Source organism: Melanotaenia boesemani, chromosome 23 (genome assembly GCF_017639745.1).
Source record: "Melanotaenia boesemani isolate fMelBoe1 chromosome 23, fMelBoe1.pri, whole genome shotgun sequence".
NCBI classification, from domain to species: Eukaryota; Metazoa; Chordata; class Actinopteri; order Atheriniformes; family Melanotaeniidae; genus Melanotaenia; species Melanotaenia boesemani.
This window is the reverse complement of record NC_055704.1, coordinates 4,063,661-4,078,094: the sequence shown is the minus strand read 5'-3', so window position 1 is coordinate 4,078,094 and position 14,434 is coordinate 4,063,661. Positions and strand designations below refer to the sequence as shown.

The 14,434-nt window shown below is 42.9% G+C and overlaps 1 protein-coding gene across 1 annotated transcript in view; it reads left to right on the top strand.

Moving 5' to 3' along the window:
- The window catches only part of ptprr (protein tyrosine phosphatase receptor type R), a 60,478-nt gene that overhangs the window by 29,540 nt on the left and 16,504 nt on the right, over window positions 1-14,434 (top strand). The window contains exons 6-12 of the mRNA XM_041977335.1: window positions 2,068-2,190; window positions 2,269-2,387; window positions 4,084-4,218; window positions 9,306-9,495; window positions 9,771-9,855; window positions 11,158-11,237; window positions 13,261-13,398. Coding sequence (XP_041833269.1) covers window positions 2,068-2,190; window positions 2,269-2,387; window positions 4,084-4,218; window positions 9,306-9,495; window positions 9,771-9,855; window positions 11,158-11,237; window positions 13,261-13,398 — 870 coding nt within the window. The remainder of the gene's footprint in view (window positions 1-2,067; window positions 2,191-2,268; window positions 2,388-4,083; window positions 4,219-9,305; window positions 9,496-9,770; window positions 9,856-11,157; window positions 11,238-13,260; window positions 13,399-14,434) is intronic.

The window sequence follows — 14,434 nt, the reverse complement described above, 5'->3', positions numbered from 1 at the left end:
TGTGTGCTTTTTTTTAATTGTGAGGTAAAAAGTGCGACCAGGTCAAATATCGGAGTTAGAGGGAGCAGATTGCTGAATGGAACAAAGTTGTTGAAACTAGATGTGCCGACATGATGGTCTGATGGGAAAATATTTTAATCATCTTCTGTCTTTGAGAAGTCGAAGAAATTGTCTTCTTTGAATTACCTAAAACCTAAACGCATGGAAACAAAACATTTTTGTATTTTATTCCCGTTTTCATTTAGCTGAATCAGTTCCTTTTGTATTTTACAGGTTTCTGATTAAACATTTTATTTGTCTAAATAATTTGAAAACAATATTTTGCGTTTTTTGCTCATTTATTTATTTTACTGATTTGATACCTGGCAGATGAACCTGCAGACCAGATGACTGAAACTGCCTAAATAATAATAAAATAATATTAATTAGGGCCTCGGGGGGATGGGCACATGGGCTGTGGGTGGGCGGAAAGGAGCCACCGAGGTGGCCCTTCCTCCATCCCCTCCCTTTGTGACCTCTCTCCCCCGATTTTATTTACATGTTAGACACTACCACATTTAACAGTACTGCACTACACACATAACACACACTCACACACACTGAGGGAGTCCTGAGGGGGTCCTGCTGCCTGGCAGCAGTGGGACCCATCACCATCTCATGGCTCCTTCCAGTTTTTAATTGCATTATAAATAGCCCATACTCATGCACACACAACTCAGGCTGGGGGGCAGGGGGGCCGGGGTCTTCCTACGCCCGCGGACATGTTCTTGTCCCTGGGGTGCCTAGCCTTGGTGTTGGGTTGGCGTGGCCCACGGTGGTTTTGCCTGGCCCCGTCGGGTTCCTGGGTGGGGCTTTGCTGGGGGGAAAGGGTGGCCCTTGGGCCTGTGGGGCGCCTGCCCTCCGTGCGGCCCGCGCCACAGTGCCCGGCGCCCGCTGGGCCTGCTCGCCATCGCCCTGGGCTGCCCGGTGCCCCTGCCCCGTCGTGCCGGGGGTTCCGGTCTGGGGACCCCTCTGCTCTGGTCCGGGTGGGCAGCTGCTCTGTCTGCTTTGGCTGTCCCGGGCTTGGTACTCTGTGGATCTGCTTGGCCTTTGGGGCCTCGGGCTCCCCCCGTCCCCCGCTGATGCTTCGGGGTGCGGCGTGATCGCGGCCCCCTTGCGGGTACACATTTCCTCCTTGTTGCATGGCCACACATGCATGTTAACACGTGCATGCTCACAAACGTGCTCGTCTCTCCATCCGCTTCTCACTAGATGTAGCTGATGTTTGTGTGTTGGTACGTTCATCTGCAGGTACGTTTGATGACTATTGTAATTTTTTTTATATTATCATCATTCAATCTTTCTTTCGGTATCATGTAGTACTGTGGTAGTTTATGTTGTTGTTGTTTTTTTTGTGATATGTTCTGGGCAGCATAGACAACTGTTATTTCCACATTTTAATCCTGTCCTTTTCTCCCTTTTTTTTTTTTTTTCTCTCTCTCTCTTCCTTTATCTCCCTGTCAGGTTCGGCACTGACATATAAGACTAAAGAAAATAAGATTACAATAAAAATAATAAAAATATCATGTCTCCCTTGGTAGAGCAAATCTGTCACACAGAATATGGCACACAGACCACCGTTCTGTATGTTAGGATGCTGGACAGGACAGGGTAAAAAAAAATAAATAAAATAATATTAATAACAGTAACAATAACAATAATAAGAAGAAGAATAAAAAGGAAGTACAGAAACAGCTCAATAATTGGATCAATACACAGAAATATTGAAAATTTGTTGTGATAATTTAAGGGTTTTTCTTTGCCTTTTTACTTTTTAGCTTAATTAATTTTATTATTATTATTATTATTATTTTTATTATTATTATTTTTTCCAGTCATTTCCTCCAAACAAGAACAAGGAAAACAATTTAATGGGGAAAAAAACAAATTACTGACTGAAAAGGTTCGGGCCGAAGCTTTTTTAGCTACAGAAGATGCTAAATATCAAGACTTTTCAAACTTGAGGTTAGAATAATAAACATCAAACTAAAGCAACAACTGTCATGTGTTCCAAAAAAAATTCTCCAGGTTTTATATCGAATAAAGGAGAAGGTTCAGGTTTCTGAGAGGCAGCTTAAAGCTCCGCCCGCTGACCTGCACCTGAGCCCAACCATCCCTGCAGACTCCACCGACAGGTTAAAGTGCACCAAGGTCTGTAGTGAAAGCCCAAGTAAGATGTGTAAAAGGTGTTAGAATACATTAGGTGTAACACCCCAATTGTTTCTCCAGATTGTGGCAGGAAGCATGGTCCAGGCTGAGCTCCCTCCAGCTGTAGCCACACCCACTCTCCAGCAGCAGCCAATCATAGCCTGGCGCCACCTTGCTCCTCCTATTGTCCCTCTGCCCAGGTGAGTTAATAGAAACTGTCTACATCCCATAATACTCCTGTGAGTTCTTATTCTGATCCATCAGTCCATTCAAGCTCAGCAGCTACAAAGGAAACATTTTTAATAATTTTCCAACTGTTTCCCAAATGATCAGCGATATTAAAGTCAGATGAGGATGGAAAAACTGGAAAAAACCGGCCACGTTAACATCAAGTCTTTCTTCTTAAGAGCTCAGATTGAAGCTTGAAGTTTATACTCGCACTACGTCTACGTAAGGTCGGTTACAGCATCACCGCTGGACCCTGTTCTATGCCGGACTCTTCCCCATGCCACATTCTTCCCCATCCCGGACTTTTCCCCATGCCAAACCCTTCCCCATGCCGGACCGTGCCCCATGCCACACTCTTCCCCATGCCAGACCCTTCCCCATGCCACACTCTTCCGCATGCCGGACCCTTCCCCATGCCAAACCCTTCCCCATGCCAAAATCTTCCTCATGCCAGACCCTTCCCCATGCCACATTTTTCCCCATCCCGGACTTTTCCCCATGCCAAACCCTTCCCCATGCCAAACCCTTCCCCATGCCGGACCGTGCCCCATGCCACACTCTTCCCCATGCCGGACCCTGCCCCATGCCACACTCTTCCCCATGCCGGACCCTTCCCCATGCCAGACCCTTCCCCATGCCAGACCCTTCCCCATGCCAAACCCTTCCCCATGCCGGACCCTGCCCCATGCCACACTCTTCCCCATGCCGGACCCTTCCCCATGCCAGACCCTTCCCCATGCCAGACCCTTCCCCATGCCAGGACTCTGCCCCATGTCGGACCCTGCCCTATGCCTTGACGCACGTGGATACCATACGAGTATAAATCCTGCTTAAGAGTCTGTTTTTTTAATCTTCTTCCGTTTCGTTCTGTCCGCTTTTCATCCTCTTTGTTTTTTCCTCGCTGTCTGAGTTCATTTTCTGAAGGAATCTTCTTCATGGACGTAGTGTTGAGCTATCGACTGGTGTGCAGCCAGCACATTGAGCCATAGAACGAAAAGAGCTCCTCTTCTTCCTCCTCCTTCACTGGTCACACATGAGCCATGCTGTTCAACCCGTCTCTCTGCTGTGTTTTGGTCAACATCTGGAAGGTTTCTGAAGATGAGGATGACCAGAATACTGTTTTAGAATCAGAAGTACTTAATGCTCCCGGACTATAGATTATAGAATAATTAAACCATATGATGTGGAACTGTAACTTCACACACATAACAAACATCCAGGACAAAAATGGAAAAGAAAAGAAATATAAAATAATTATTTACAATATATAATTTACAAATATCCAGGTGAAAAAGGAATAAAATTGATGGGAATGAAGATCTAAAACAAAGGTGCAGGCTGAACATAAATAAGTCAGATGACACCACTGCTGTCTTTAAATGAGACAAAGCTTTTTTTTAACACCCTCTACATCATACTACACATACTAGGTGGTACACCATATACGGTTTGTACTGTGTACTACGGTTGCATGCAAGCTTACATGTTAATTTTGTAGCATGCTACATGGTGGTGGTGCTGGTGGTCAAACAAAAAATGAAAACATTAAGCTGAAAAGATGTCAGACATGTTGAGATCTCCATCAGGTTAAACATGTGGGACAAGCAAATCTTTACTGGGGATGGTTTTCTTTCCAGTTTGACAGACTTTTCCATCTTTACCTCGTAGCCCTACCCCAGTCCCCATCATCAGCAGCGACGACCACACCTCCCCAACCATTGTTGTCCCGGTGACGGCCAGTAACGAGCTGAAGCCCTGTGCCTCCCCCTTCAAGATGAAACCTGCTGCAGGACTGCAAGAAAGGTGAGAACTGGGATCTGGTCTCAGATCTAGTTGTCAAAAACTTTGAAGTCAGAACCATTTTAACCAGATGCTGATGGTGAGACAGCAGAGATCAGGCTGCTGGAAACCATGGAGCATGCTCAGGTTTCCCAAACTCATTTCAGGATTGAAGATTTTCTCCTTATAATTGAGAAGTTGCCCAGAAGGCCTTAAATCAACCAAAGCTGAGCTTCCTCCAGCTGCAGCCTCCCTGAAGCATGGCATGAACTGCTGCTGTAGCCTGAAGGACTTTCAGAAGAGGTTTTTAAGCTTCAGTGTGAAGTAGTATAAAGGACTGCGGTGGACTTCTTTTGGTGTTCCCTTCACATTGTTCATGTGGAAATGTTCTAACTTTCACTATTAAACACAGCTCTGAGTTCTATCAATCAATCAATCTATCAGTCTTTATTTATAGAGCACTTTTCATACATAAATGCAGCACAAAGTGCTTTCCATGGTTAAAACAATGATCCCCCCCCCCCCCCCCAAACCACACACAACCCCCTCCCTCCCACGTCCTCTTACATACCAGTATGTACAGGTTGAGCACAGATGAGCCAGGTAAGGCTACTGCTGCTTTCTTCGATTTCCACCAAACGGTTAAATGATCACTGATCACCATCATCCAGGATGTTTTTCTGACCACATTTCTTCCCGGAAGTCAATGGTTCTCACCATCCTCCTTATGCTAGAGTGTGCAATGCATTGTGAGTTGAATAAGTTAAGGGAAATGTCGGCAGTGATTGTTGCAGGACCTAACAACCTGAGTTCAAGTTCAAGCTCTTAATTTGTAAATATGCTGTGTTCAGCTTAACATTTTCAGAAAAACGCGCTCAGTGAGCGAGTTGTTTTGAGCTCATTTGTGCGCCTCGCTGCAGACCACTGTTTTTGTGAAGAATTTTTCCAAATGACCTCTTATCTGTCTCCTCATTTGTCATAGGTGGAGGTTTGAAGACAGAAAAAATCAGGAGGTATATCTGAGGAGTTACAGTCCTTCAGTCATGTAGGTTCCTGTTTCATAAGCTGTGTCCATAGCAGAGCTGACTCTGTCCTCAGGCTGTTATTATGAGGGGAGGCGTCTGATTGGACACACTTCCTCTGTGGTGTTTCTCCTTGCTGTCACATTAATCCTGACATTCCTGAGGCCGTCCTTAACTTCCCGTTCAAAGCTTCAGGTTAAAAAACTTTTATTTAAGCTGTAACTCTAAGTTTATGTGAGTTCAATGTCACTGCTCACTCTCAACATCTCGTACAGGTTTCAGAGAGACGCCACAATGTCAGTATCGGTCTAATATCAGGTTACATTATTATAATACAGACTGAATAAATATGTTTTTTTCATTGAACTTTGGCATTTTTAAGTATAGAAATCTAGTCAACTTTTAAGTATTATGTTTTGGCCCATAAATTAAAAAAATAATTTATGGGCCATTAATTAATCCCTTTCAATTTTGACTGGATTCACCATTAAAGCACCACAACTGAACTTTGGCAGATTTTACCAAGACAATGGCAAACTCAGCATCGTCTTCATCCCGTTTCTTCTCCGAGATCTCCCCAAACGAAAGGCTAACCCAGCATCGTCTTCATCCCGTTTCTTCTCAAAGATCTCCCCAAACGAAGGCTAATCCAGCATCATCTTCATCCCGTCTCTTCTGAGATCTCTCCTAACGAAGGCTAATCCAGCATCGCCTTCATCCCATCTCTTCTGAGATCTCTCCTAACGAAGGCTAATCCAGCATCATCTTCATCCCATCTCTTCTGAGATCTCCCCAAACGAAGGCTAATCCAGCATCGTCTTCATCCCGTTTCTTCTTCGAGATCTCTCCTAATGACGGCTAATCCAGCATCGTCTTCATCCCATCTCTTCTGAGATCTCTCCTGACAACGGCTAAAGAAGACTTCATCTTTTATGATTTTAAGTTTTAAATGAATTGAATATAAAGAAACCTTTAAAACATTTTGTTTTGAATGTTTCATCTTATGTGAGCCTGACAGCTAAACGTGAAGCTGAGCTACGAAGTGAGACATGTTGAGAGATTGTATGTATTTCTAGCTCTAACAGCTCTTTAACAGCTCTTTAAAACTTGGCAGAGCTTCATTTCCCAGTTTCCATGTTAAGTACTTTCATGACTGAAAAGCAAACATCTTTATCTGCCTCCGTTCAGCTTTGAGCTCTTTATCCTTAATTTGCTGCTCGCTTCTTTTCCGCCGCCGCGTCAGTTACCTCCACCGTTAGACGCCATTTTGTTCTGGCTGCACGAGTCAGAGAAGCACAGAGCTGACAACACTGTAGTTTCTTCAGGTATGGAAAGGAAAGAAGATTTCAGGCTCAAGAGTGAGAACAGGATGTTTTTCAGTGTGTGTCATCCATTCTGGAAGCCAGCCAACCAGCAATCAGACAAATTGGAAGTAACAACATCCTGGAGAGGCAACGGGCCAACACGTAGCCAGGCGAAGACTCCACCCCCAGATGAATGAAGACCCACCTTGTCGTCTCCAGCTCCTGCTCCTTTCATCTGACTCCTTTGTGACATAGAGAATTTTTTTTTTTTGTTTAAAATTGGTTCCGCATTTCTGCTTCTGAAACGGGATATTTCAGATGAATGATTCAGGGCCATCAGTGAGGGAATCCCTTAACCTCTAGTAATTTTATTGGGATTCTTGTACCTCACTGTGACATCTCACTTTTAGAAAAGTTCAAATGTAAAGAGTTTGGGCAAACTTTTTTTCTCTTAGCAGGCAGAAAATGAAATTACCTCCAAAAGGAGTGAAGTTAAAGATTTCAGATTTCAGAGGACTGACCGTCATGGTTAAACCTTCAGCTTCTGCCTCTGAGCTCCTCTACTGTGGGTTTTAAGGTGTGTTTAGGATCTGAAATGCTCATCATGTCATTTGCTTAGTGTTAATTTTATCAGCCATTTTTAAATTTAGTCTCAGTTTTATTCCAGTTTCAATCGTGCTTATAAGTTTTTATCACATTTAGTCAACCTCATCCCATTTTGATTTAGTCAAGTTTTAGTTGACTATAAGTCGAGCATTTTAGTCTTTATTTTAGTCCAAGAAAAAATAATTTTATTTTTCTGGTTTTAGATAACAAAAACTGTCAACAATTCAGTATAATTTTAGTTTTTTACCCATTTACTTTTTTTGTCAGCAGATAAAATTGAACATTGTTAAATGAAGTTTAACATTAATAAACTACATTTAACATCCATTTAAAACTCATACTTAAAACATAACTATCCTATTTTATGCCGAAATAATTGCAGGCATTTTTATGTTTACACGCATTTATTTATATGAATATTGATGCAAATTCAAATCAAATGTCCTTGTGATGGTAACCTGAAGACAAACAGAACAGCATTTTATCTCACTAAATAAATACATTGGGATGTATGGGAAGGGGTCTGCGCAGGACTCCACATTGAAAAGAGTAAACTGTTTATTCACGTCAGTCTCCAAAGTCTCGTACCAGAAAAAGTAGCTACATTTGTCGCTAGTCGCTTTTGTGAAAAAAAGTTGCTAGAGGGGTCTCAAAACTTGCTAAATATAGCGGCAAAGTCACTAAGTTGGCAACACCAAGGGGGTGTGTCAGTGTGTGCGTGGCGGATGGACAGAGGAGAGAGGATTTGACAAAATCATATAATATAATTTACGTCCCGTCTTTTTTCATGAACTAAAATGTCCTTAGATATTAGCCCAGTTTTTATTTAGTGAACTACATTTTCGTCTTGTCTTTATTGGTCCACAAACATGCATTTTGATTTAGTCCCAGTTATTGTTTTTAACAGGAATTTTAGTCCCATTTTCGTTTAGTTTCCGTTAACAAAATTAACACTACATTGGCTGCAACACAACCTCAAACCATGATTGCTCCAACTCCGTGCTTCACACTTGGACAGGTTCTTTTTTAACCTTTCTTTAGCTTTAACCTCTTTGCTCTATAGGGCTTCTGGCTTATTTAGATGTTCTTTAGCAAACAGATGCTGAATTATATCCTCCTCATGCTCCTCATGAGTCAGAGTATTATTAAAGCTTTTAAATTAATATATTCTGTCCTTTCCTGACAATGACTGTGAACAAACCATAATTCTAACAGGCTAATTGAGATAGAAGGCCTATGTCTCATCTGACAGATGAAAACTCCTGGGGTTCTCATACTTTTGCAGATTTCTGCTTTCTTTTTTTTCACTAAACAAAACATGTTGACTTTACTTAAAATAAAACAGAACTTAATGACTTTTGCAGCTCATTTTATGTTGAACTGTTCACAGGGTGTCCAAACCTTTGCATACCAATGTTAATGAGAACAGCCTGGATTATCGTTATCATCTTTTGAACGTAGAACCAGACAACAGTTCTTTTCCTAAAGCAGCTGAAACGTGGACTCGTGTGTCTTTCTGTCCATCTGAGATGAGCTGGTGTCCATGAAACTTGGCAGAGTTCATATCTCTCAAAATGTCATGATGGAAGGTCCCCACTATCCAACAGTAGTTTCCATCCTTCTGTTTTCCACTCTGAGGTTTCTCCAGACTCCAGAATGAAAGGAAAATACCCCCATAGAGAATTTTTCAGACTTTCAGAATAGAGGTTCAATTTAATTTTAACATTTAAATGTATGCTTAGAAAACATGCAAGCTTTTCTGGAGGTGGTTTACCCTTTGTTTACGGGGTACACCAGTATTACATGCACTGTTATTTGAGTGGAAGAGTCTTACTTGATTGACCTGAATAATTTAAAAGTAACCGGAAGACAGAAAAGGATAGTCTGAGCTGGTTAATAAGGTCTAACGGTCTAGAGAAAAACATTTGTCTTTGACTAAATAATCAATTAATTACTTAACACATTTCAGTGCATAAAGCATTCTCTCTTCTTTGAGGTGATGACACTGTTTTCTCATTAAATCTACTGCTTTTATTCTTTCTTTAGACCTTGCAGACCTCAGATGACGATTTCCTGAATCTCAACCCGGTGGATAAGCGGTAATAAAACCCAGGAAGGAAAAGGAACTTTCCACCTCTAATAGAATCTTTCTTTTCTCTCTCCTATCCTTCCTCTGCAGACGAGGCTCCAATGTGTCCCTGGTGCTGGACATGTCGGCCCTCGGCTCGGTTGAGCCCCTTAACGTTGCCGTGGTAACCCCTAGAGAGGCAGCAGCAAGGGAGTACCTGCTGTCTGCCGGGCGGCCAATGACACGTCAGCAGCTCCGCGACATCATCAACAACATGCACAAGCTGCATGCCGAGTTCGCTGTAAGTCCTGATTCTAACAGGTGTGTTGATGTGAAGATGAGGAGGCGGAATCCTGACATCCCTGCCAGAGCTCAACCTGCGCAGGATTTACTGCACATCCATCTTCTACACCCAGTTCATCCAGTTCAGGGTCAGAAAATATGTGATCTATTTATTGTCCTAGAGATTCCTGTTTGAGCAAAACATCTCACCTGACACCAAACCAAGTAACCTGCCTCATGTTTTCACCTGGGAATGAAATATACAACTAAAACCTGCCTTTCCTCCAATTTCAGGAAATACCAATGAACTTTATTGATCCCAAGGAGCTGGATATTCCAAACCACGGGACCAAGAACAGATACAAGACCATCCTGCCCAGTGAGTATTCGGTGTTGCTCGGAAGGAGCAACACTTCCAAAACAGCCTTCATTTCCTGTTGAATCAGGAAGTTATTTTATTATGTCGGTGGGACTGGGTGTCAAAGGCCAACAACCCCAAGGACGGTGAACATTACGCTTCCCTCTTCCCCACCAGCATATTCAAACAATGCTTTTTTCCTCCGAGCACTGAGTGTTCTCGCAGTCTGCCCGACACTTGGCCTCATTAACACATTATGTAAACACACACACGCACACACAATGATGGTTTTTGGATTGTGTGTTTGTGTTTTGGAAGGAGGCGGGGTTATCAATACAGTGCTGGTCCTTCCTTCCGGCTAATCAGGAGAAAGGAATGTTCATGTAGAGCTGCTGTCAATCAAACTCCTTCCTGTGTTACAGTTTTTGTTTTTTAAAGTGTTCATTGTGGCGCTGCGGACCGTGGTCGGTCTGAGCTGAGGTGCAACAAACCTACAGACCACAACAAGCTCCAGACTTTCTCATACAACTGATTTGGTCTGTTTGACCTCGAGTACATCATGGATACAGACTGCGTTTAAATCACATCTACCTAAAACAGATTCAAGAACAAGACATAATCACAGAGCCTAAATTTATTCCCCCTTAAAAGATATCACCTTTATTGATTTAATTGGTATGATTATTGTCAGAGAAATAATCAGATTACTCTGTTTGAAAATAATTTTCCAGCACTATAAATGTGTAAATTACATGAACATTCCTTATAGGTTTTAAAAGTTTATTTATTCCTATCTGTTGATGCCAACATAACAAGATAACATAGAAAGTAAAGTAACCAGGAATCTGCTCTGCTGTGTGCCGAATAAATAAATACTACACATTCATCAGTTCATCATCATTTGTCATTTACCACTTACTGAACGCTCCCCATCTGCTGGTTATCCTGCAGGAGGTGAAAAATGGTGGATGGATTTCCTGTGTCATGTCATGATTTACTGGCAGCTGAGATGTCCTCCACAATTACACCTTGGTCATTAAAGAAATCCAACAAGGATAAATAAATCTGTTTGTTTGGAGGGAATAACTGTTCCTCTGCTGTATCTTCCACTCTAAGCAACCAGAGCAACAGGAAGACGTTGTCTAGCCCTGTTTTTGTTCCATGCACAAACTGCATTGATCTGCTGATGTGGTTCAGACATAACCCTTCATGGAAATGATAATGATGAGGCATCTTTATGATTGATTCATTGTGAGGTTCAATACTGTGGTTAATTCTGAAGTAACACGTCACCCTTCACTTCCTCTCCTTGATGTGTCGTAGACCCTCATTCCAGAGTCATCCTGAAGTTAAAGGGCTGCAACGACCTGCTGAGCACTTACATCAATGCTAACTACATTCGGGTGAGTGGACAAGAATACTTCATTTTCATCCCTCATGACTAATTCTTTTTTGTGTACTATACTTGTTAAAAGAGGATTCCGCTAGTGGGCACTTTAGAGAAAAGATAGTTGCTGAACACATGGGCCAACCTCCTTGGACGTGGGTCCACGTTAGTGATGCGCGGGTCGGGGTTCTTTCCAACCTGCGGGTCCCACTCTTTTAAAAAAATTCGACCGCACCAAACCGCCCCGCACCTCCGCTTCTATTTTTTTAACCCGACCCGACCCGCCCCATTAAAACACATGTTGTGATATTGACGAATGCTTTTATTTAGTCTGAGAAAGGTGCATATAGTCTCCTAAATTGGCAATGGAAACTGGCAACACAAAATGTATTTTCATTTGAACGTTAAGCCTATAAACATAAATAGGCAAACGAATAAAGTGTTTTAAAGCGTTTAAGCGTTTAAGTGTTATAAAGCACATAGCCAATGCTGCTGCTGTTGTCTGCACTGATTACCTCGCTGAACCTGTCCCAAACCTGTGATTTAGCCATTTGACCCTCCTTCTTCTTTTTAGGGACGTAAACTCCCGAACGAATGTTATTCAACACTTCTTCTTCCATCTTTTGTTGCTTGTCTGCTTGGCGCTTTCTGCACGTAGCCTGCGTAGCCTACTACGTGCCTACGTGGACATTACGTTATAAAATGTGACCTGTGTTTAAATAACTGATAAATATTTTGTCTTACATATTATAGTAACAAAATGTAGACAATGATTAAGGTCTTTATTTTCTGTTTGACAAAAAATAAAATTAATAGATAGAACTAGATATTTCAGAATAGTAAACTACACCAACCCGCCCCACTGTGAAGCGAAAATTCTTTGACCCGCCCCAACCCGAACCGCGGGTTAGGGGACGGCCCGCGCATCACTAATCCACGTTACTGTAGCGGTAACTGTAGCCCAGCTATCTGGACGTGAGTCCACGGGACTGTAACCAACCTCCCTGGATGTGGGTCCATGGGACCGTAGCCAAACTTTCTGGACGTGGGTCCACGGGACCGTAGCCAAACTTTCTGGAAGTGGGTCCACGGGACTGTAGCCAAACTTTCTGGATGTGGGTCCACGGGACCTTAGCTAACATCAGAATCACAATAATTTATTTTGCCAAGTCTGTATTCACAAACAAGGAATTTGGCTCTGGTGAATTAGGGTTAGACATCAGGGTCAGATCACACCATCCATCTCTGTTTGATCCAAAGTGGACTTAATGGGAGACGATCTAGGAGGACACCACTGTTGAAAGAACATCATAACAAAACCAGACTAGGATGTACCACCATGCATACTGACATCCACAAAGCTTCTGAGAGAACGTCCTCTGGACCGATGAGACAAAACTGGAGTTTTTTTGGGCTCGATAAAGGATCTGATTTTGTTCTGTCTGCTTGGTAGTTGTACGCCTGGCCTGGGAAAGTCCTGGGTGGTATATATATTGTTGATGGAATCCCTGTAGTGTAATGCCCAACGTGAGCTCCTGGGTCTTTTTTTAAATATTTTTGTGCTTTTGTTTTATTTGAATTGTTGCATAACTAAAAGTGGTCAGCACTAGTGTGACATTGTGTCTTATTTTTGCTATTCATGTTTGTGCTGTTCACAGAGCTCCATGATGACCTTTAGTCCATTTGATCATGGCATTTGTTTTGCTGAACGTTCTCTAAACTTGAGAGAATAACAAATATTCAGCGCGCTTGATAATCACTGCTCTGGAATGTCGGCAGCCTTTTCTTTGTTCTGCTGGTTTCCTCATGGACTCTGAGTGAAAGTGTAGTCCTGCAGAGGTCTGCAGTGTTGCTCTGACTCTCACAATAGAACACCTTCCTGCCAGGAAGTTGTGCTAAAACACTTTATACCGTCAGACCACATCAGAGGACTGACTTTCTGTCCAGAGAAAGTACATTTTTACATGAAACATGGAGCAGATGATTAAAACTGAAAAACGTATTTGACAATATAAGAGATGTTGTGGCTTCTGTTCCAGGGTTACCATGGAGACAGCAAGGCATTCATCGCCACTCAGGGTCCCATGGTGAACACCGTGAACGACTTCTGGCAGATGGCCTGGCAGGAGGAGACGCCTGTCATCGTCATGATCACCAAACTGAAGGAGAAGAATGAGGTAATGGTTTTCTGAAGCGGGAAACTACAACCACAAATCAGGAAGTTAGTACGGTGCAGAAAATGCAGATGTTTTATCTCCTCATCAGCTTCAGTTCATGAACCGAATGTTAGTTCAGTAAATCTTTTCCATTCCCTCTCACAGCGTTGAAGAGATGTATCGGCATTAAAGATCCATCAATTAATCAGACTCAATATATTTATAAACCACTTTTGTGGTTCTTCATCATCATGTTAAAAACTGGACATTCCTGGAAAAGATGAAGGCAGCAGAACCCACATCTGACCCCATACTATCACAGAACCCTGATCCAGAACCCCAGGAGGAACTACAGCAGTCTGGACTGTAAAACTTTAGGTTACTCACGTAACCCCGGTTCTCAAAGTAGCATGAGTAAGATGTCTCACTATGGTATACGCCCCCCATGCGTGTTCCTCAGAAGCACCTATCTCATTACGCCAATCCTGGTTAGCTGGTGAACGTGACGCTCACATCACCCTACCTTTAAGTAGCCTGCGCTATGATGCAGCGTCATTCAAGATAAGCACCTCTTCGTGCTTCGCCCTACAAGAAGAACTGTCTGGTGAGACATCTCACTCATGTTACTCTAAGAACAGGGGTTACGTGAGTAACCTAAAGTTCTCATTCATAGCATTTGTTTCGATGTCTCACTATGGGATATGGAGACTCCCGAAATGCCAGACAGCTTATCTCAGGTGAACACCAGCACTCTAGGAGAGGAACTCCTCTCATCTGTGATGCTCAGCACAGAGTGGGCCACACTGGAGGCAGTGACATTCAGTTTGTAAAACAGAACAAAGGTGAGACCAACACGCAGCTGCACAAAGATCCTGCATGGAGACCCCTCTAAAGAGGGCCCAGGAGGCAGCCAATCCTTGAGTCAAGTGCGCATGCAAGCCCGCAAGTGCCTGCAGACCCCAAATCCTTTAGGCAGCCGCAATAGCGTCCTCAATCCAGTGGGAAAGCTGTTGCTTAGTGATCGGCCTGCCCAAACAGGGCCTAGCCCAGGAGACAA